The following is a 23,511-nucleotide window of genomic DNA, read 5'->3' on the forward strand; positions in this document are numbered from 1 at the left end:
GTTAATTTTATTAGTTTTTTCATGTGAAAAGTCATTTGTGACTTCCCTTATCATTGTTAGTATTTCTGGTATTTCCTAGAAGGTGTTTCTATCAGATTTACTCTTCTTAGCAATCTTTGCTTTTATGTAACTTTTATTTCAGACAAAAAGGGATGTATTCTGTGCTAATACCACCATAATGAATTCAAAACTAGGGACACAGAGGTATGTTTGAGCCAGATTCAGATTTAAATGTTTCCTTCCAATTTCCCTGCCTCCTTCCTTTGCCTTCTCCTCCCCACGTGGCCCTTGCCTTCTGTCTCTTGCCTGTGGTGATGATGGAGTTTCGGAAGTAGCAAACAAATGTGACCATGGTTTGTCTGGTAGCCTTGTTTGACAAATGGATTATTTTTTCAATGCTTTCCATGAGATAATTGAATAATTGCTGAGAATTTTTTGTGATATGGCAAAGTGACTTTCCTAGTATGTGCTGCAATATAGGTTTCAGAGAGCAAAAAAAATGAGTATCATAGTTCATGACATTTCAGAGCTGGAAGAAACCTTAGAGATAAGTCCACTCAACTCCTTCATTTTACAGATGAAGTAACCAGGGACTAATGTAGTTTTATAGAGCAGATGTGATGCACAGCACTGTTGTGGAAGAAGCACAACACTGAGAGTCTAAAGGTTCAAAGGCAAGTTCTGAATTTGTTACTAGCTGGCTGTGTGACTTTGGTTAAAGTATCCTTCCCTCCTTCTTCTCGGTGCTCTCTGAATGAGGAGGCCTTTACATTTCCTTACAGCATTAATGTCTTTTCATGCCCCCTGTTTTTATTTTTAAGAGAGGCAAGTTATTTTTGTCACACAGATATTTCTTTAAATTATAGGAAAATCTCTTGGGAGATGTGATATCTTAATGAATTTAATTTAATTAAAACAAATTCATCGTAGCGATACCTAATGTTTTGCTTTTGTGTGTGTGTGTGTTTACTTTATCTTCCTTCAAAAACCAATCTTCAAATTTATCAGTTTGCCAGCTAAAATTGAAATAGAAGGTATATGTCTTGAAAGAAATGCTTATTCTTAATTTATATAGCTTTGATGTCTTAACTTGAATAAACACCTCTGTTTCCACAAACATGATTCAGCAGTACACTTTGTAAATTTCAATAAGTATCTGAAATCGAGTACCCACATTCTGAACAAATAGAACTCCCAAGGTATAATTTTGGACAAAGACATTTGCTTAGCTGGTCATTTTTAAAATTTTGACATTCTTTGTTCATATGAAAAATGGTAGCATAGTAAATCTTACTGGTGATTTAAGTGGAATTGGATTCGGTACTTTTGAAACTGTGTTCAATTTACTAGGAATTTGTATAATTTTATAATAGAACTTTTTTTGTGAACTTGTGACTGAAGCAAATAGTTAATCAGAGAATATTCAGGAACAAATCTGCATCATGCCTCTGTACGTGAATACAAAGTTGGAAACCACATATAAGTAATAGTTGGGCTGCCACACAACTGGATATGCTTAAATCTGAACACTTTATAACTCTACTTGGGAGTTGCAAACTTATAAATAACCTTGCAATTGGTTAAAACCATATTAAAACCATATGAATGAGACAGAAGGCATTTGGGTAAAGGGGTTCAGTAAGCCCTAAAATCCTGATGAAATTAATTAAATTCAGTGGCTTCCAAGTCTAAAAGTGTCTCTCATATCCTCAGACTTAATTCTCCTTTATCATTTGTCATTTGATGGTCAGTGACAAAAGTCTAAGTATGTGTTATTAGAGATGTACAAGATGCTGTCCTTGCCAGGGGGCTAGAGAGAGAACTTGCTTTGTCTGGTATACTCTTCAGATCCTGAGGGAAACTTGTCATACATCATTTGAGAATGTTTTTGAAAGCTCTATAAAACATATCCACAAGAAATTCTGCAGACATTTAGTTCATTTCAGCTACCATGTGCTCCATGCCTCTTGTGTGCTCATAGGGCAGTCTTAGCTGGAGATGGAGAGGATAGTGAGACACTTTTTCCCACTATGGAGCTTTTGGTCCAGTGGGATATATCAGCATCCTGGGAAGTGATGTGAATGGCTTATGTCAGTCTACTGACTCTATGCCTTGCCTCAAATATGAGTCCTCTGGTATTTTTTAACCTTTTGCAAAACTCTTGCAAATCTTCCCTCCCTTGAAAGGAGAACTTTCTCTTTTGAAGAATATATATGTGGCCATCAACAAATAGAACCACCACTATGTCCCAATGGCAAAGGTTTCCAAAGAATTGCTTTTGGGTCTAATAGGACTTAATATCTAAAATTTCCTGTTTTATTCTTTGATATTTCTTAGCCAGCAGCAAGAGCCTGATTATATAACATAAGAGGCAAAAACTGCCATTCTTGTTTACCTTGGGTATTCCTGTGGAATATTTTCATTATGAAACTAGTACCTAAGGAGCCCTGTTGACCAAATACTTTGTATCTCTGTTCATATGGCTTCACCTGGATTATCTTCTGTGGAGATGTTCTTGTTTTTTCTGGAGGAATTAACCTGATTAATATGATTCCATTTTATTCTATTATAATTTTATTCTATTATCCTTTCAAAAGAGATCTACCTTTCTAACTAATTCAAAGAATGAATTGCTAATAGTAGATTGCTAAGCAAGGTATAAGAAGTGTCAGGAAAATTTTTTTGGTTTGGGGAATACAGTTGATACTTCAGGGAGGATTCTTCTTACAGAACCCTTCAAATCATACCAGGAAGATTTCCTTTATCTGTGCACTAGGCCAACCCTGACTGAAAATCTCTTTTTTATTTGACTGACTACACACCTTTTTTGTACTTACCTGTCTTTTAATCACCTGTATCTCACTCCTTTGTAAAGAATATCTGAAAATTAATATAATTTTATTTAAAGTATGATTAAAATGCAAGAAAAGAGGAAAGTAATTTTAGCTGGAAAATTATTCCATTTGTTGTTTAGCAACAAGAGTGCCTAGACTGTGCCAACAGCTTGATATAACAGCTTTGTGTCAATACAAATGATATAAAAACAATAAGTCATGGATCTTGCATTTAAGGAGCAAGTTGGGAAGACATGTAAACAAACATATAAACTAATAATTATAATACATTTTTCCAGTATGCATGGTGTGGTGAAGAGACAAAAGAGAGGGTGATAAATCTGCCTGCATCTGGTAAGAGGCAGTCAAAAGAGGATTTGGTATATAATGTTTTAATTAGGTCTGTAAAGGATTAATTCTAATGTCCCAAGATGTGAAGGGCATTCTAGAAAAAAGGGAGTGGTGTATGCAAATACACGGGTATATACTTTATTATAGCTTGTTCAAGAAACTCCAAGCAGTTCAATCTTCCTGGAACATAAAATATAAACCAGAATCAGTAGGATATAATGCTGATGAGGGTAGCAGGGGACAGATCATCAAAGGTCATAGAAGCTATACAGAGAAGTTTGGGTCTTATCCTTCAGGTAATGGGAAGCAATTGAAGGATTATGGGTTGGGAATAACAAGATCCAGGTACTGCATGGTTATTAGGGATGAGGTTTAAATTTAATTTTGAGATGCTTAGCAGTCAATACAAAAAGTAAAGCGTCTTTAGTTCTATAGTGCCTTCATTGCTACAAGAGAGTGGATGTTGGCCTTTAGATCAGGACACTATCTTCATTAGTGTTTAGCTTTGAAACATTTAGCAAACACTAAATAATATCTTTAACAGGAGTGGATACCTTTATGAGGTACTTTATTTTTTCCAAAGCACTTGCACATGTAATCTCTCATGTAATCATCACAGCCCTGCAGCATGAGCATTTTAAATTCCACTTTACAAATGAAGAAATAGGCTCAGAGAGATCACTAGTAATTAAGTTGCAGAGCTGTGATTCTAAATTCACCTCAGCACAAATGCCTATCTAAATTTTGGTGAAGCAACTTAAAATATAAAAAATCTTTCTGAGCCTCATCTTCTTCTCTTGTAAAATTAATAGAAATAATAATATTTTCCTGGTAGGATTAGTGTGAGGATTAAAGGAAATACTCATTGGAAAGAGCTTTGCACATAGTATGTGGTCAGTAAGCTATATTCTTCCCTACTATCTTTCCATTAGATATATTTGTGGTATGAGGTAAACACAATTGGAAAATTCAAGCCTTTACTAAATCAAGAGTCCTAGTATAATTTTGGTGTTAAGGATGTATTATAAGTTAGACAAATGAATAGTTTTAGCTGACAAAATGTCGTCTAACAATGAGGTTCGGTAATGAACCTCATTTCTCCCAGCTAGAGCCTTTATTATCCTCCTACTGCCTCTAGAACCATTAAAATGTCACTATGAAAGTAAATTCCAGTACCTCTAAAATAACTCCTTCCAAAAAGAATCACCTTTTAAAAAGTCTATGTGGTTACTTTCCAATGTAAAGCCTATATTTTTTTATCCTTTATTAAATTACTAAATGTATACAAAAGTTTGTTAAGTAAACAAAAGGAAACCTGTGTGTGGTTAAGTATTATTTATTGAGAATCATGGTGCGATTAGCTCGAGAGCAAAGAGAGCCTTTCTTCATCTCTCTCAACATTCTACTTAGCATTGCACTTTTTTTTTCATCTTTTGTTTTGAAATTTGTACTGCTTTTTAAGCCAAGTATTTACAGTGGTTAATATCCTCTTTTGCTAATGTTTTACAGAGACTTTGCAAAGATTCAAGTATTAAGCTGTAGAAATTTCAAGTTAGACTAAAAAAATTCTTTTTCATACATTATGTAATCAAATTGTGTTCTTTTGTGTTTTTCTAAAATTGTTCATTTCCCTCTTTTACAAAATATCTAAGATGTTCTGGATTTCCTTCTTTTGATTATGATTACTCAAAGAGAAATCACCTATACAGTGTGTATCTGAAGTTTAAATATCTCTTTCACAAGCCTGCAATATTAGAAAATTTGTAGTTCTTGCTTCTTTTGGACACTTATTTGTACAAGTTGGTTTTGATTTAAGTGGATAAATCAATTAAGCAGCCTATATCAACCTGCAAGTATTTGTGGGCAAATAGTGCTCACAAGTTGATATTGATATAGGCAGAAGAAAGGAAGGGAAGTTGGGTAAGGGGAAAGCTGGTCTTGCAGGGAAGAATTTACTTTCAGTTTAGGGAAGACATTTTTTAAGTAGTAGATATCCGAAAATATACAAGTGGTAATCAAATGCTTGGAGTTGGGATGAAATGGCAAGACTTCATTTGGGTACTACCCAATAACTGAAACTTTGAAAATAGATAATATCTCAGAATATTGTGATGGCCTTTGAGAATTTCAATTCATAATAGACAGATTTGTTATTTCTCTTAAAAAAAAAACTCCACTTCAGAGATACAGTGACATGACTGGTGGGGCTGTAGGATAACAAATCTTCCCTGCAAAATTCCTTATTATTGCAAATTTGGTGATTTTTTAGGTCTTTAATATTTAAATTTGTATTTTAAGATAGAACAACAAAATTATTATTTACTTTAAAAGGAAGCATGACAGCAATCCCTGTGTAGGAAGATATGTTCTAAATTTGCAATTATATGAGCATAGAGATGAGCTTTTATATAAAGGTTGATGAAGTACCTCTCGTTTAGACCATTGAAATAAATATATCATTTTTCAGCCATGTTTATTTAAATGATACGTATTTGTTTGAAAAGCAAGGATTAAAAAAGTGCCTCTTAACATGTGCCATTTTCCGATTTAGTTTTTAGAAGAAAGGACCATGTTGAAATAATTTGAGGCATGTTATAGGTTGGTCAGACTTGGCAATCCAGAAGGGAGGGTGCCCAGTGCATCATTATACTTCACGTGTTGTTTTTCAGAAGATGGCTGCAATCAGTCATCTCGCATATGATTCGAAAAAGGCTTGTCTTGCTGGCAAGCAAACTGTTATTTAAGTACACAATCCACTCTACTACTGAAACAGTTTTGCCAAACTTATCCAAGTATTCTCACATGCTTAAAGATGGTATAAATATCATTTATAGCTAGCAGTTTCTTCAGACTATATGGAATGTCTTCCTGCTGCCTGATCTAAGTGTCCCAGTTTACATTATGGCCTTTACTGCCTCTGTTTGATGGAGTGATCAGTAAAAATTTAATGACACTATAAAATAATAAAAATGTCATTAATTTACCACGGATCTTGGATGCAGTGGTTGTAAAGTTACATTAATAAACAGAATATTTTTTACAACAAAAAGCATTGTTACGTGGGAATGTATAAATAACACACATAAATTTAAGAGCAATTTTACTGTTAGCACACACATTATTATGGAATAGCCAATAAGTGTATAAAACATAGTATATAAAATTTTATTAAAATATACTGTGCACATCAAAAACTCAGCTTTTATCTAAGTGCAAAGAAAAGCCATTATTGTGTGCTTACTGTTTCATTGCTCTTCTTTCCCCAGATCACAATTTTATATTTGTTGCCAGTAAGAGGAAGTTGGTTTTTTCTCATAGATGAAAACAAGCCTCTGTTCTTGTAGTTACCCCAAATCTATTCTTTTTCCACTGATGCAAAGATAAAATTGATCATTCTTGCCATGGTAGGAAGGGGAAAGTTGCTAATTTAATGCAAAGTTAAAAATAATGTTCAAGGATTTGAATGGTTTGTTCAGTGACTCTGGAAATAAGGGATAATAATGTAGCAGTCTAACTGTCTTCACTGAGGCTGCCCCATCATTGACTCTGATAATACGTGAAGATGATGGATGCCACCGTCTTGTGGCTTGTAACATTTAACATTCATCAGCTCTCACTATAGGGGGCTTTATCATTTAAATATCTTTATTTAATATGCAACATATACCTCATACATCATAATTTCAAAGCACTTAGAGAGCCAATAGTCTTATAACACTGCAGAGCTGACTTTAATTTTTTTCAATAACTTTTATAGCACCTTTATGTTTGTGACTGACAATATGTAAGTAAGTGTGTGATCACATTGCTGCATGTAAAATGTGCATTTCACTGCCAACATGAAGATTGGGGAATTTTCCTGGGGAGTTGAGATTAAATTAAAACTGAGATATTTTGCTTAGATCTTTGAAATATCTTACTTGGGAACTATGCACATTGTGAGAGCTGGTTCAAGTGTGTGGAGGAATTTGAAGTTATGAATTTGCCACCCACAGTTTACATTTGTTCCCTAGAAGGGCATCCCCCTTTATACTTATGACGAGAAGTTGAAGCCTCTTAACCAAAGTATCTTTGTACTTCTCCCTGTTCCCATGTCCACATCTTATATGTATAGGTTCGTGTTTAACCTCACTGGTGAGATCTTTGCTGAGCTCAGCTGCCCAGAGCTAACTTGTAGATATCAGGACCTCTATCTTATGGTTATGTAGCTGGCAAGTAAATATTCCTTTGTATTCTTTGAAGAAAAAGGCGGAAATCTTCTGGGAGACTAGGTGGGAATTTATATGAAATGGCATGACTTCGCAGGATTCTTTTTTAATCTCAAACACAAGTGCTTAATATTACTAAACTTAAAATGCAGTCCTCTGCCCAAAACCACAATTTTTATCATTGATTTATTTTCTGCCTATTTAACAAGTGTTTCATGGGATATTCTTCCTTGACTTCCTTGACATAGAAATGTCAAAATATTGATATTTTTTAGGGAAAGTATCTCTTCAGAAGAATTTTTTTTAATGAAGTTAGAGAAAATGTATGACTTCAAAGACTGTGAATGTGTTGTTGAATGTTCTGAATGTTTTTTGTTACAATTAAAAACAAGCTGATACTACTGAATTGTGAGTGTACTTCATTTTTTATAAAAGAAAATATATTATCATCATGTAAGCTTTGCTGTCTTAGGATTTTACAAACCCTGGCATGTAATTTTCCTTCTTCTCCTTCCTTGTCAAAATATTGATATTCTTTAAGGAACTTTATTTCTTTTTACTGAGAGTATTTTCTAGTAAAACCAAAGAGAATGAATGACTAGAAAGATACTTGAAATATGCATATTGATAAGTAGCACGGTCTGTTGATTTTCAGAGAAAGTTGTTTTCCCCCCATGAAAATACATTTAAAGGTTGTTCTTCCAAGAATATTGCAGGTGTCACATGAAAACTCCTTTTGCATTTAACATAGGGAAAGCATTCACATGCAAATATTTGAAATGTTAAACAATGTGATAAAACAAAGGTTGAATATTTTGCTTTCCCTGCTACTACTGTCTTCACTTTGATTCTCTTTCTTTATATTATGACAACCAAAAGTGCTACTCAAAAATAGAAATTGGTTGATTAAAAGCAGCTGTCCTCTCCCCAGACAGTGTGTGAAACTCCCACATGGTTTGTGGTTGCTTTTTGTTGTGTCCTGCATCTGGGTTAATTTGTTCTTATGCAGCAGTGTTTTCACAAAAGAAGATATTGGGGAACCATATCTAATTTGGTTTTATTTTCATTCCATTTTCTACAAGTGTCATATTTCAGAAGTTTTCCCCCACAGCACTATTGTAACTAGTTAGTTTTACCCAATTGGGGAAATTCATGATTATAATTTTATTGCAAATCTTTCATAGAAATGGTGCTAGATCAAAGCAAGGTTTATACTGTGTTTTCTTCCAGCACAGATTTCAACATATTCTATGATGAAGGGGAACTGGAAGACTTCCTGCACAATTTGACTGATGGGAATTAATTATAGAAATATAATGATATTCAAAAATAATCATATTAGAAAGCACAAATGTAGGGAGACTGTTCAAATGAAGCACAGCCTCTATCAAGTAATTGTATGTTTGCTCTTTAAAAATATTTCCAAGTTTCTAAACATCTTACAGAAAAGAACACTCAGAGCTTGCATCCAATGCTGAACATGCTCAGTACAGAACTAGGTCATTGAACAATAGACTGAACAGCAATCAGCCCTCTACTGCTGCATAATGCATTAAGTATAACATGCAGAAACCATTCCCAGAGCTGGAAGCTGCTATTTCATGTCTGTAAATTCAAGCTGACATGACATTTAATGTTGTTTCATAGTAATGAACAACAAGGTTTCATTCATTCATAAACACAACAAAGTCAAGTTTGAGTCTGGAGAGTAGCTGGGAGGCAATGAGGGACACATGCTGTGTTTCTACAGACCAGAACATCACCTTGATGATGGTCAATGAATCTGCTGCTATGGATCCAGTGGGCAGTAGAGGGGGCACTCATTTGATGTTTCAGACTCCTGTTCCTAGAAGTGTTGATTAACATGTAAAATGTCTTTGAATTTTCCTCCTACAGTGGCAGGAATATCTAACTTTCCTGACTTGATGGCTGCCTAGGATTGTAATAGTATCAAGGCAACCATCCAACTACCTACTTTGAAATATTTGTCTGTGAAATCCTCTTGCATAAAATTCTGATTTGTATTTTCCCAGGAATACCAAAGCACACTATGGTCTCTAAGTGTGAAAATTCCTCTCCCATTAAATTTAGCAGTATATTTTATTAGGAACAGCTCTTTCAAGTTTTGCACTGCTGGCTCAAACTTCTAATTGCATTCCTTTTCGATTACTGGAGAAAATCCAACAGAAAGAAGATGTGCAGTATTCCTGTGGCAGGTTTCCTGTCACAGGTTTCCTTTCCTTACAGGTACTGTGGTTTAGATACTGCCAGCACTCTCAATGCCACAATCAGGCTTTAATGGAATCTTCCTGAAAGACATTCAAAGCCCTAGTTAATCAGAAATGATACATGTAAATCTGCATTATACCCATTGAGCAAGGTGGAAGCTGGAAGGAAAAACCTGTTGCCCTGGAAGTGATAATAAGCCTTCTGATTATTCTTTCCCCTAGGAAAGAACACGCTTTGAGAACCTGGGGCCTCAGTTAACAGGAAAGTCAAGTGAAGATGGAAAGCTGGGCCCAGGTGTCATCGACCTTACTCGGCCAGAAGATGCAGAGGGTGAGTGGCTTTTCCGTTGCTCTTTTCCAGTGCTCCATATGTTTCTAAAGATGTGTCTGAGTTAGATATAGGGTCCTCATGGTCTTTCTTGGCAGTCACTAACTAGATTTTCTAGACAAAGAAGAAATGTTGATGTTCATTATTTGTCAAAGTTGAGGACTTTGAGAAGCAGTTAGATTCTATATCACTGAGCACATAGCAATCCAGTACTTCAAGATGCCACTTTAAAGTTTTAAAAGGGGAGAGCAGATGGAGCTCAAGTGGTTGAGTGCCTGCTTCCCACGTATGAGGTCCTGGGTTGGATGTCTGGTACCTCCTGAAAACAAACAAACAAAAAGATAAAAGGACCTGTTACATTTCAGTAAATAACAGAATTCTGTGTTTCATCTGCCTCATTGCATTCTTATTTAAAAACATGCAGAGGAGGATTTTTAAACTCCAAATCAGGTGATTCCCTGGTACAACCAAACCCTTTTGGGGACTAAATGATGGTTTGCAGCAGATTTTACATAAAATTAATAATTTCCTGGGGAAGGCTACCCCAACCTGTGTCTAGGAACTAACCACTACTAAAGTCTTATGAAAGTCTGAGTGGAAAAATTAGCTTCACTCTGAGAATGTTTACCCACAGCACTATCTATGCCTGTCTGTTCCTCATCCCTTTTTGTTTGTTTGTTTTAATGCACAAGCAGCAAATCAGCAGAAATTGCTCCCCAGAGGCTGGGCACAATTTATGAGTTAGGTCAGCACTTCGGTAGTAATGTTGCCTGGTTATTTATACAGTGTCATCATCACAGAGTAGGGGCTGGTTTTCCCATTAGCTGTTCCTTTGGCAAAATCCCTCCTACCAGACAGGGAAGGTTAATTTGTTCTCTTTAGAGTAACACAATACTTTACCCATCCTGGGTCCCAGGCAGAAGTCCTTCCTTGGGCAGGATTTATTCCAGGACTCTAATCCCTTGAAAACACATGAAGACATTTCTAAGCAGCTTCTGAACTGGGCATGGCTGCTAGTGATAGCTTGCAGTTCAGAAATCCCTGGCATGGGCACTAAGAGATGGGTAGATTCAGACATTAGGAAGCACTTCAGAGAGTTTCCAGGAGGCAGATTTTTTTCATACCAGTAGGGGCAACTAATGTTTGATGATAGTCCTGGGGACAAGGTGTTAAAATAATTTCTGATAGGTCTGTGCATGTGTGAGAAAGAGGGTAGGGGGAGGCGTAGGGGAGAGAGAAGAGGAAGAAAAGGAAGATGAGAGGAATAAAGAAGACTCAAAGCCATTGAAAAATGTCTTCTGAGAGTGCACTGACATTTTTATAGGCACTTGGTAGAGCAGATTTTTCCATTGCTGAGGACTGAGGTTCTTCATCCTAGGCAACCAGAGGCCAAATGATGGGGCTTGTACAATTAACCATTTGACTGTAGCACAGAGACTGGGGCTAACCTAAAATTCTGTGTGAAAGTGTTTTAGGTATGGCCCAACCCATTTTTATAGGAAGACTGTACTGTAGAGTAGCTAAGTCTTTGATCTTACGTATCAAAATAAATAGTTTTTATCATTTAGAGTATGTAGTGTCTTCATTGGGCATAGACTAGGAACCAGTGTTCTAGCACCTCACCCTTGCTCTAACAGACTTTTCTTAATTTGTCATTGACACGTCTTCATTTTTTTCTCAACTCTATAATGAGTATAAACATAGTCAGTTATCTCTCAATAATACCGAGATCATCTAGTTGATGATATTACATGCTTAGTAGGCTAAAACTCAAAGTCAGAGTTATTAACTATTATGAAAGGAAAAATGAAAACCTTAATTGTAAAGAGACATATCATATAGAAATAACTTTGGAAATACCATTAACTACCCAGACTGTCTAAATTCAAAACAATTTTTAAGTAAGCATTTATTGAGGCAGAGAATATGCTAATACATTTCCTAATTTAAATTTTATGTAACTCTATTAAAAAGTTATTATTATGGTTTCCATTTTGCAGATGAAAAAATTGAGGCTGAGGGCAACTAACTAACTCGCCACAGGACACATAGCTAGCAAGGATAGAGCTGCGATTTGCTCCCAGGCAATCTGGTTCCAGAATCTCAGCTCCTAAATACTGTGCTAAACTGCACCCCCTGTTCATGCAGATACATATATGGTGCCTTCATTTTTCTGACCAAACTCTTGGTGACCTTCCTCAGTATGGCCCATTTCTTCTCCCCTAAATATAGCTAGTCATGCCACAAACCAGCTCTCGTGTTACTCTGTCACACATAGCAGCAGTACCTGATGAGTGTAACAGTAGAAGGGCTGAAGTGGCCCAGGAGCTTAACGGGCGTGTGAAAACCTCCCTTCAGAAGCTTGCTGAGAGTGCCATTGAGACCTTGTGTGCTTTGGGGGGACTGAGTTCATGAATGGAATCAGGTTACCTGCTCTAACAGACAGAAGTGCAGCGCCTTTGTGAGGACTGCTGGGATGGGTAGCAGCCTTCTGCTGACTCGAGGCTATTTCCTGGCGTCTGTTCAAGTGTGAGCTGATTGCAAAGTCTGCTTGAGTTACTTACAGTTCATATTAAAGTCAGAGTAGATAACAGGTATGCATAATGCTTTCTCTACTTTGCACCTTCATATTTCCCTTAACAGGAAGATTAAGAAGTATCAGAATAACTAAAAAATTCATCCACTCAGTCAGCCTGTGGTCCAAAAAAGCATTTATTAAATACCTAGTATGTGCCAGCTTCTGAACTAGGCATTGTATATACACCATGGAAAACAAAGCAGACATATCTTTGACCTCTTGAAGCACAGTCTAGTGAGGGAAGACAGAAAATTAAAAGGTAAATAAACACATAAATAAGTATCATTGAGAAAAGCATTTTGAAGATCAGAACTAAATTTTCTTTGAGCTGTCCCCAGAGAGACTTAACTCAGGTAAGCTTATTTGACACTTGAGTTCTGTGGCTCTAGCTCAGAATGTCCTCCTTCTTAGTCCATATATGTCATCTCCATGATTCCTCTGGCTTTGGAACAGTAATTTGAAGGGTCTATGCCCTCCCTACCTTTCCATCCCATCCACCAGTGGGGCTTCTGAAATGACTAATGAGTTAGTTTAGATCAGGCCCTGTTCCAGCCAGGCTTCTCAGAAAAATGCCTGCCAGTCCTAAAAATGGCAATATCACTTTGTATGCAACTTGTAGACTTTTTTCATAGCTCTGGGAATGAAGGCAGTAGGAGAAAGATCAACAAAAGAGGAAGCTGAGCATATAAATTAACCACTCATTAAAAACCAAATGATAAAGCCATAAGCAAGGAAAATACAAATTAAAAATATAAAAGGCAAATAAATGCCTTTAGAAGTTTAAAGTCCAGCTGTTATTTGGCTTGAATGTGACAAGGCAGCATTTCCTGTTCACCACGATATTTGTAAAATTACAAATTTGTTGGTGCTGGGGACTTAGGAAACAGGTTTAAGATTTTGTACTTTGAAGCAGTTGAAGGCTTAGTATGTATTGAGTACCCAGAATTTGTTAGCTCCTATGTAGGATTTGTCAGGAGGAGAGGATTGGATTAGTTGAGTCTGTCTCCATGTTTTAAGACTGATGAACAGCTGTTCAACTTTTTATTGACTTTTCTGATGGAATTTCCCCCCTCCTTATTCTATTTAGGCAATAGTGCGATTTTTATCCCAGCACTCCTAATATCAAGGTTGCACAGAATAGTAAAAAAGGCTCTGGTCTGGTTATTGGGAGATTTTGATACAGGTTCTTTTGCTAAGTGGCTGCAAACTAGTGACTAATGCCTCTGGACTTCTGTTTCTTCATCTTTTAGAGGAATGGTATTGGGTTAGATGATCTCTAAGGTCCCTTCCAAATCCATGGTTATAATTGGGGTCTTTATAAAACCCAGAATATTTTCTTTATAAGACAGGTGATCTGTCCACAGTAGCTTTCACTGAGTTTTTTCAGAGAAATAAATGTGGAGAGAAGTACCTTGGAGAGTATATTTAAGCCCCTTCCAGAGTTTTCAAGTCCCTTGAGTTTTTCTCTTTTATTAATGAGAAGCTTTCTCTAGTATTGTTTCCCAATTACTCTTCACAGATTGGCCCATTCCCCCTTTTTTCCTCTCTTCTTCTCTTGCTTAGCAGCAGTAGTTGCAGCTTGAATTTTCTTTTTATAATCTTTCCATCCTGTTTCTTCTCTCTCTTACACCTGGGTCTCTAAATAGATAGTTTTCTTGCTTCTGTTCTGCAATATGGTTTGGGTAAGAAAACATTTTTCTAACTCCTCTTATAATTCGCAAATTCAATCATTGGTTCCCAATATTAGGTAGTGGCTGCACCTAATTTTGATGTAGGGAATAGTGGAATAAGCCTACCATTTGGGAATGAACTCTGAAAAATGATTATCTTTGGCCAGATTTTTGGACCCTGGATTGGAACTGTGATGACATTCTGCCCTCCAGGGATTATAAACTTGCATTGATTTGAATGGAAATGGATATGTATACCAAGAATAGCCTCTTTTAGTACTGTTGCTCTCAGATTTGCTTCGAAGGGTTTTATGGATTTATACTGAATTCGTGACTTGGATCCCAGCCAAAATGGCCTTACCTTTCTCAAAGCTTCATTTGTGTGTGTGTGTATTGATTGCTTCTAGGTTTTATTTATCAGGATAGTTTTATCATTGTCAGCTTAAGCTCCCTCCCTGTTTGTGGACAAATGGCAGACACTACAACTTTTCCTCTTTTCTCTTCAAAATGAACCATTTAATATGAATATCCTCTCTTAAAATTCCTGCTCACCCTTTGATCCGTAGTTTAGAAAATCTTTGAAACTTTTTCGTTCCTCTTCCACTCCCTAGATCCTTACTGTGGAAAAGGGAGATTAATTTAGATGATACACAACTAATTCAAGGAAAGAGAGGAAAGCTGTAGCATAATCTGGAATGGGATTTAAATGCTACAACTTCTTAAACTTTGGAATGTAAAGGTCATTAGTTCAAGCCCACCAGAATACATTGCAACACTTAGTTTCTCAGAATTAGAATAAAAGAGAGAGGTCATCAACTCTAAAATTCCAGCCAAGAAATCCCTTCTCATATTCCTGACAAGTGATTATCTCACTTTTGTTGAAATGCCTCTACTAGTCTTACAGAAGAATGCTTTTTGAGAAGCACATTCCAATTCTAATTATTAGCTCTCTGTTATTTATAGCTAAAATTTGCCTATGCTTCCCTGTAACTTCTACCCATTGGTTCCAGTTTTACTTCTGGATTATAACAGGGTAAAGCTTATCATTTCTCCATATGACACTCATTCAGATATTTGCTCAAGGACTAGGGAACGTGAATTCCAGTTGTTCTGCCCTAGACGAGGGTTGCTCTTTCCTTAAATTTCCTATCTGTAAATGAGGAAGTTGGTCTAGATGGTTTCTAACAGTTTTTTAACTAATTTTACTGACCTATCATTGAACTCAACCATCTTGAAGTCAACTAGAATATAGCAAATATCTATTAGAGATTTTATCATCTTCTAAATACATGTTATTGTAGAAATTTACTAGAGATTAGATAAATCATAAGGGAACAGTAACAAGAGCTCATGGGTTTTGGAGCGTGTGGGTCTGGCCTTCGGTAGCTGCCTGAAAAAGTGTATCCAGGTATCTCAGGCAAATGAATAGGCAGAGCAGTCTCTATGGAACAAGCAGGCTAGGGTCTGAAGCCGGGATGGGTAACCACGGAGGCCCACAGCATGATGAAGACTGAGTAACGGCCACACAGGCTTGAAGATTAGCAGAGCCCACAAAGCCCTCGGCTCTGGACTAACTCTGTTGTATGAGTATAACAAAAATGTATTTTACTGTGGAGATAAACAGTTTTAGAGGATCCTGTACACCAGTTTATATCAGTACTATATATAAAGTGCAGCTCTCTTAAACAAGCAAATAAACTTCTCTTAAAGAAATATATTTGCTGCGTCTTAAAAGCTCTCAAATAACTTTTAATGTTGGTAGAAAACAATTTCCATTGAACCCTCCAAGTGATGAATAGTCCTGTTGGGGCAAGAGAGTGAAGTGTCAAGATTCTTCTATAACTCCATTCCCTAATACCCCATAAAGGAAATTCAACCTGCTTCTCAGAGTTGCTTAAGCTAGAAATCTCTATCAAAGGCCCAGCTTCCTTTTAGTGAGGAATCTAGCCCTGCCCAATAGGCACTTGCTCATTGAACTGGCTACTCTGAAAAGGTGTCAATGGTAATGTATATCATGACCACAAAAATCTACTTTTTTGACTGACTGTCCTACACACTGGGCAAGAAATGGTTGCCAATGTTATTACCAATCACACAAAAGTACTTCCCCAACTTGCTATAGCAACTGGGAGACAAAAGATTAATACCAGTGACCATGAAAATTAGACCCAAGACAACATATGTTCCCAGTAGGACATTAACATTGGTTCATGCTTCCTCAGTAGTTACATAAATCTGCTTCACATAAACCAACAAGATAGAATAAACTCTGGCTGATAGAGGTCTATCTGCCGTGTTTGCACTGATCTTGTCTAGTTCCATGTCCCATAATTCCTACTCCCCTAGCATCAAGAGCCACTTGACTTCCTACTTTCAGGCTATAGAATTCATCCTACTCTTAGGCTGCTGGCACTTATAAAAACATCAGGCCAAATCTGAGTGTTTTTTCAATTCTCTCTACCTAAGATGAGGATTGGATTTAGAGGCCAACCTTCTTGCCTTACTGGCCCTTTCCTTCTGATAACTATGCTTCTGACTTGTTCTTAAAAGTCAGTACCATGCAGCCCTTCCCCTTATAACCTCTACAAGAGTTCCTATCTTTTTTTTTTTCTTTAAGATATTCTTATCTTTAATATCTCCTTCTTCTAAATTCCTTCTCTCCTTTTACTGTGCTTGTCTCACACTGTTCGCACTTGCTATCTACTGTCTGTTCACTTTTTAGAGGTGGTTCTCTATAGACTGAATCTCCAATGCCAGTAACCAGCATCTATCCCTACTCAGAGACTCCCAATATTCAGTTTTATCAACATTTCAACTGAGTTATAATTTATTGATTACCTCTTAAATACACAGCATTGTTATGAGCCTGGGAGAAAGATTTTTTAAAAAGATGAAATACCATTTATTTTCCAAGAGCTAATAATGTATCTGGGATTACAGAATGAAACTGCAGTGCTTTGTGGACAGCAGTGATTCTGGAAAGCCTGATGGAAGTTTGGCTAGAGACAACCTTAGATTTTGGATAAGTAAAGAGGAAGGGAAAAGTTTTCAGTTGCAGGAATAATCCAAGCAGATATAGAGATAGAAAACATACACACATTTATAAGGGAGCTCCTGAGGGGAAGAATCACCTTTCTCATCTTTGTGTTTCCCACGAAGCCCAATATAAAAACTTTGTATATTCTGGCACTCAGTAAATATTTGTTGAATTGAATATGCTATTGAGATAGTGGTTGAGGTCCATACTGTGGAGGACCTAACATGCCAGGCTAAGGAATTTGGGCTTTGCTATCACATAAACAGGCATTAACTTTTAATTGTTCAAGACTGACTGAGATTACATAGGCTAAGAATAATGGAAAATCGCCAGTGAGATAGGTTGGTCATAGAGATCTATTAGTTTCTTTATTCCTCAGTTCTCTTTAATATCCGTTGGGGATGTTTGACTGAGTGTCTTTCCATATTATATAATGAGTAAACTCAGAAGGTGTTAGTAGGGTTTTCTTTCCAAAATTTTAAAAATTATGTCTTTACTTCTCTCCTCATGGATATATTATTCATTTAAATATGATTTTCACTTTGCTGTAACTGATCAATGGCTTCCAGATCAGTCTTAATACTTTTACTTCTATTCGGAGAATGATTTTTTTCAATTTTTTTTGTTCAGTGGGTGTTCATATCCTAGACATAATTCCCAGACTTGGGTCATGGTACTAGAGGGAAGAAATTATCTAAGAATTCATGGACATGTGCATGAAACTGTAGACTATTAAATTTAGGATAAGCTGTAAAAAGTAACTCTGAACTAAAACTTAATATCCCAAGTCTCAGTCCTGAAAAGAAGAATTTTGTAAGAATGTATTCAACAATTTTAAATTTATACTAAAAATTCAAAATGAAGTTTACTGGTATATATGTATATATTCTTTTTCACTCTAATGGCAAAGAAATCACGTCAGGTTGCTTCCATTTAAACTTACTGTTCAATGGGAAGGTTCATCCTGCATAAGGACAAAATGAAAAAGTACTGGAATGTGCATTCTTCTCCCTCTGTTGCCTTTGTTGCTGCTACCATTTCTACATAGGACTACTGCCTAATGAGTGGGTTAGGTTCTAGTCACTAAGCTAGGAAATGTGCACGTATTCCCACTTAATCCTCGAGAAGTTGCTGCCAAGGGAAATTACTAGCTCTTTTAGATAGTGGAAACTACAGTTTAGAAAAGGAAAAAATATGCCCAACATTACTTCCCAAGGAAAGATCAAATACAATTCAAACCTACGTATATCTAACTACCTAACGTGTGAGCCATACCGTTTGCCATTTTTCTCCAAAATGAAATTACTGAGTTCCTTGTCTTTATTGGTATAGCTTTTCCCAGTTTTGATTTTCATTTAAAAGCATAAAAATTTTATGAGAAATTAAAACATGAAAGTTGTTTTTTACATCTTTTGAACCACACAAACATAAGGTACATTTTAAAGACTTTCACCAAATTCTCAGGGTGAAGAAGTTTTGGTGGCTCATAAAATTGGATTGATTGTCCCCAAATCCTTGAACCATCTTCCCCTATCACTATTTCCATGTCCCTAACCTTTAAAAAAATTAGTGTCTGCTTTACCCAGGACTGAATCTTTCATTCTAATAAAAGACAGGTTCCTTGAAACAAATGAAATGTAATTAAGAAGAAAGACCAAATAAATTAATTGTACTAAGAATTTTTAAGCCAAGTCTGGATGCCATTCATTCAGTTTGATGGCTAATGTGAACCCTTGGAGACAGTTATATTTGAGTTCCCATTGTGATTTTTCCATTTACTAACTGTGAGACTTGGGCAATTTACTTGAACCTCTCTAAACATCAAAGTTTCCTCATGTGGAGTGAGGAATGTGGCCTAGATCATCTTTAAAATCTCCCTTACATTAATGTTCTTTAATTCTATGAGTACGTTTTATATTTTATAATGACTCTGCTACTTAGGGAAGGTCCCATCATATGTTTTAGTGCATGCATCAGTTGTGTATTTTTACACATACCCTGCAGCATTAGAATAACTTTCAGATTTGATATTTTCAAAAAGCTCAGACTTGCCTTACTATCTTTACAAGTTTCTCCTGGAGGTGTGGAAGCTGGAATCACAAAATTGTGCAATGTGGCAAGCAAATAAAAGAAGTAAGATTAGAGTCAATGATCTCTTATTCCCAAACAAGTACAGATACATTTTTATATTAAAGCTATTCTTATTTTACAAAGAGCTCAAGCAAGAATATAAGGAAAAAAATGGGGTTTATACAAAATCTGACCTCAGAATTTCCCATGCACTGTAACCTGGGCATATCTGAATCTCACTCTAAAATCCCCACTGTTGAAGACGTCCACTAGTCTTTACTGTCTTAATAAATAGGTGCATATTTACCTTGTGCCAGCCTGTGTAGTAGTCTTGGTAGATGGAGGTATCAGTAAGACACAATGCATTCCTTGCTCTTGTGAAGTACATATCTAATAAAGAAGATGGGTACAAACAGCTGGTATTTTGAATAAAATATGGTGCATCTTAAGACAGAGGTAGGCACAGCATCCTGAGGGGGCCTAGAATTCTTAGCCTAACCCAGCAAGACTGCCTGAAGAAGAGATGATTCTTAAAGAATGAATGACTGCAAGGTGGATAGGGAATTCCAGGAAAAAGGAGAGCATGAATTCTTAGCATGAAACAACACAACATTTAGATAACTAGAAGCAGTTCAATGTTATGAAAGAAATTTTGTCAAGCAGAGTAGCCAGAGATGAGATTGGAGACCTAAGTAGGGGCCTAGGTCATGGAGAGCCTTGTATACCATGCTACAGAGTTTGAACTTGGTCTTACTGAGATTAGGGAGCCACTGGAGAGTTTTCGATATAGGAGTGGCATGGTCAGAGTAGTACTTGTGATGGGTCACTCTGCCTGAGATTAGGTATTTATGTGGGGATTAGAGAAGTCAAAACTGGAAGTAAGAATGGCAGCCAGAAGGCTTATATTTATAATAGAACAGCTGATGGACAGTGAGGACTAAGGTAATCAATGGATGATTAAGATGGAAACGAGAGAATGGATTGCTGCTTAATTTCATGTAGAATCTCTAGTATTATATTGGGTCAGAACAAGCCAGAAACTTTTCACTGTCTGTCTTCTCCAAGGGAATACTTGAACCTAAGCCTGGTCTCCTGAAAATTTAGGAAGTCAGAACCTGTGATTATCTTTTTTCATTCCCAGTGGTCTCTGGTTCAAGCTTAAACAATGCCTTTTGCCTCAACTCAATAGCTTTTCAGCTCTCCTCCTGTGCATTCCTACAGCATATAGATAAGTGAAATATTTGATAGTCTTTGCTACTCTCAGGTCTTTAAAATAAAGAATCATATAAGTTATCCCAGCTGCCCTGGGATTCTATAGTTGAAACAAGATAAAGTGCTCTGTTTAGCTATCTGTGCAAAGCAAACATAACTTGAGAATTAAAAAACAGTAAACACTGGCACTAAAACTGAATGCAAGAGACCCTTGAAAATACAGACTGGTATATCGCTGGCTGGATTTGCTTTCATTTTGCAAAGGCACGAGCCACATGCATCAGCTCACCACAAAGTCATTAAGCCTTTTTAAGCTCAGATGAAAAACATTAACAAATACCACAAAAGGCTTTAGTATAGCCCCTTTGTTCATTCACATATGGCACTTTATAACTCCTGCGCCACTCTGGTCGTGTGTTTGTTTAAGCTGCCTCCATCAGGCTGGTCCTGAAAGAACAAAAGACATCTTGAGCAATCCTAAGCAGGAAATAGGCTAATCTAAACATGGTTTGTGACACTTTAAGTAGAATAGAAAGGGGAGGGATTGATTAGTCATTAATGTCCAATTGGCTCCATATGGATGTTGTGATAATAAAGCCTTTTTCAGAGCAGTAGCAGAGTTATTGAATTAGAGGTTTATGTTTCCTCAGAGCTGACCTTAGGGAATTCCCTTTGGGTTCTTCTTGTTGATCTTTTAAAGGAAATGGAGTTTCTAATAGAAAAAAAAAATAGTATTATCCACAATAATACTTGCTCATAATCCTACAACCAAGAAATGCATTAATTTAGCATCGTTTTAATCCTTGTTATAATTTGAGTCCTTAGTGCTTTCTTTGCATGCGCTTGCATCTTTGTTGAGGCAGTATTTCAGAGACCAATTAGAGAGTGGCACAAACTTCCTAACTGGTAATGTGGTCCTCTAATGTGCTTAATTGTGCAGCGAAGTGGCATCCTTTCAGGGGGCAAAGTAATATTTCAGCCAAGAAATAGTGGGCTTGGAAATTCAGATATTTTAGATCACTGAATAGAGACCGAGACAACTTTGATGTAGGGGGAAATGCTCTGGACTTAAAGTCAGGAGACCTGGGTTTAAATCTGGCTATACTCCTTATAAGCATATCATAGCAACTGGTTATTTCAGAGGGAAGTGTAATAATAAAACCTCTCTGTGCCTTGGGTTCCTCATCTATAAAGTGGGACAAATGGTATCTATAAAGTGAGATAAAAGGATAAAGATAAATCTATATTCTGAAAGCTTTTTGTGAATATTATTGCATGCAAAATTACTTCTCACACCCAATATTACTATCCTGTAAGCTGACCTCTGCTGTAGCATATCAAAAAGGAAAAGTTCTTTGGAGACTTGCTTTGACACTCATTTCTTGAAATGCCAGTTTCTGAAGTGCTCAATGGAAATTTTTTCCTTATATGTGTGTGCTTATGTATATATATATATTTGTATATGTATATATTTGTATATATATATATATAGTTTATTTAGTGAATTACTTGATGTAGATAAGCTTGATAGTTGGGGTAAATAGGGTATTTGATTTTAGTGGGGTTAAGCAACCTTAGAATGAAAACAGGGAAATGAAAGTTTGCCTATGGCTTTCCTCTACATTGGACAGACATGGAATAAACACTGCAATCAAAGTACCACAGGTAATTCATCTTTTGTACCTGCACTATTAGTTTTTATTTTTTTCACCATCTTCAGTGCCAAACTGTTATGTACTCATCAGTAGGTTGCTCTTTGCTAACTTATCTAGCTAACTTTTTTTCAAAAGGCATACAGAGAAAGTCATCCTCTCCACCCCTTGCATCCCTTCTTCTCAGAAGATGAACACATCACTTCCCTAGTGATTAAGGCTCTTGCTCAGGCATGGAATGTGTTTTCCTGCCAAGTAAACCACTAGGATAGCCAACTTTTTTTTTTCATGAAAAGAAATCAAATTTGAATTCCAAACAGCCTTCTTATAATGAAAGTAAGTTCACATTTTGGCAGTCAATGGGAATGAGAAGTTAGCAGTGGCTTCCATAATCATAGACAAGACGGCTGCCAGCCATTTGTACAACACAGTGAATTAGATTTGGTGGGGAGAAACATTGATGAAAATATTGAGCATATGGAATATAAATGCCCTCCTTCCTTGCTGTATTTTCATATCCCCTTCTAAAATTCCTTCATCTTCTATGATTTTGTTTCTGATACAGGCATCATCATTTTCCATATTATCCCAAACAAGGAACTATCTATCGTATCATGTAACTCTTTCCAACATCCCACACCGTTAAATCAAATGTTCTCTCCATGGCATGAAGTACTGTGATTGTCAGCAATTTTGTCAAGCCAGCCAGTCGTCTGTGTTTATGTCTCTTTTTATTAATAAGCAACATGTTATAGCATTTTGCCCTTAATAATTCTTTGGTGACCATAGCCACCTTTTTAAATTCACAATAATCTGAACATGTCACACACTTCTTAGGCTCCTAGAGAAAACAACCTTTCAGGAAAAGATCCTTTTGGTTTGGTTGGTGTTGGTTTTCTGTTTTATTTTGGTTATTTTGTTTTTGCTATCTTTAAAAAAAAAAACAGTTTTAAGTTTTATTGTGGAGTAATATTCCATGTATGGCTATACTACAAATTGTTTATCCATTTCTAGTTGTTTCCAGTTTAGACTATTATGAATAAAGCTGCTATGATATTCTTATATAAGTCTATTTCTGGACAAAAGTTTTAATTTATTTGGGGTAAGTACTTTAAGAGTGGAATTTCTGGGTCATAGTTAAGTATATGTTTAACTTTATTAGAAACTGCCAGCCTGTTTTCAAAAACGGTTATTACATTTTATACTTTGACCAACAGTATGTTAGAGTTCCAATTGCTCCACATCCATGCTAGCATTTAGTGTTGAAAGTCATTCTGGTAGGTGTGAATAGTTATCTCACCATAGTTTTAATTTGCCTTTTCCTGATGACCTTTTCATTTGCT

The 23,511-nt window shown here is 36.3% G+C and overlaps 1 protein-coding gene across 42 annotated transcripts in view; it reads left to right on the forward strand.

Annotated features, from left to right (window-relative positions):
- Positions 1-23,511, forward strand: part of SOX6 (SRY-box transcription factor 6) — a 701,188-nt gene that overhangs the window by 651,448 nt on the left and 26,229 nt on the right. For all 42 annotated transcript variants that reach the window (XM_071218188.1, XM_071218196.1, XM_071218191.1 and 39 more), the window contains one exon: positions 9,844-9,952. In XM_071218188.1, the coding sequence (XP_071074289.1) occupies positions 9,844-9,952 (109 nt within the window). The remainder of the gene's footprint in view (positions 1-9,843; positions 9,953-23,511) is intronic.

Source organism: Dasypus novemcinctus, chromosome 10 (genome assembly GCF_030445035.2).
Source record: "Dasypus novemcinctus isolate mDasNov1 chromosome 10, mDasNov1.1.hap2, whole genome shotgun sequence".
Taxonomy (NCBI): domain Eukaryota; kingdom Metazoa; phylum Chordata; class Mammalia; order Cingulata; family Dasypodidae; genus Dasypus; species Dasypus novemcinctus.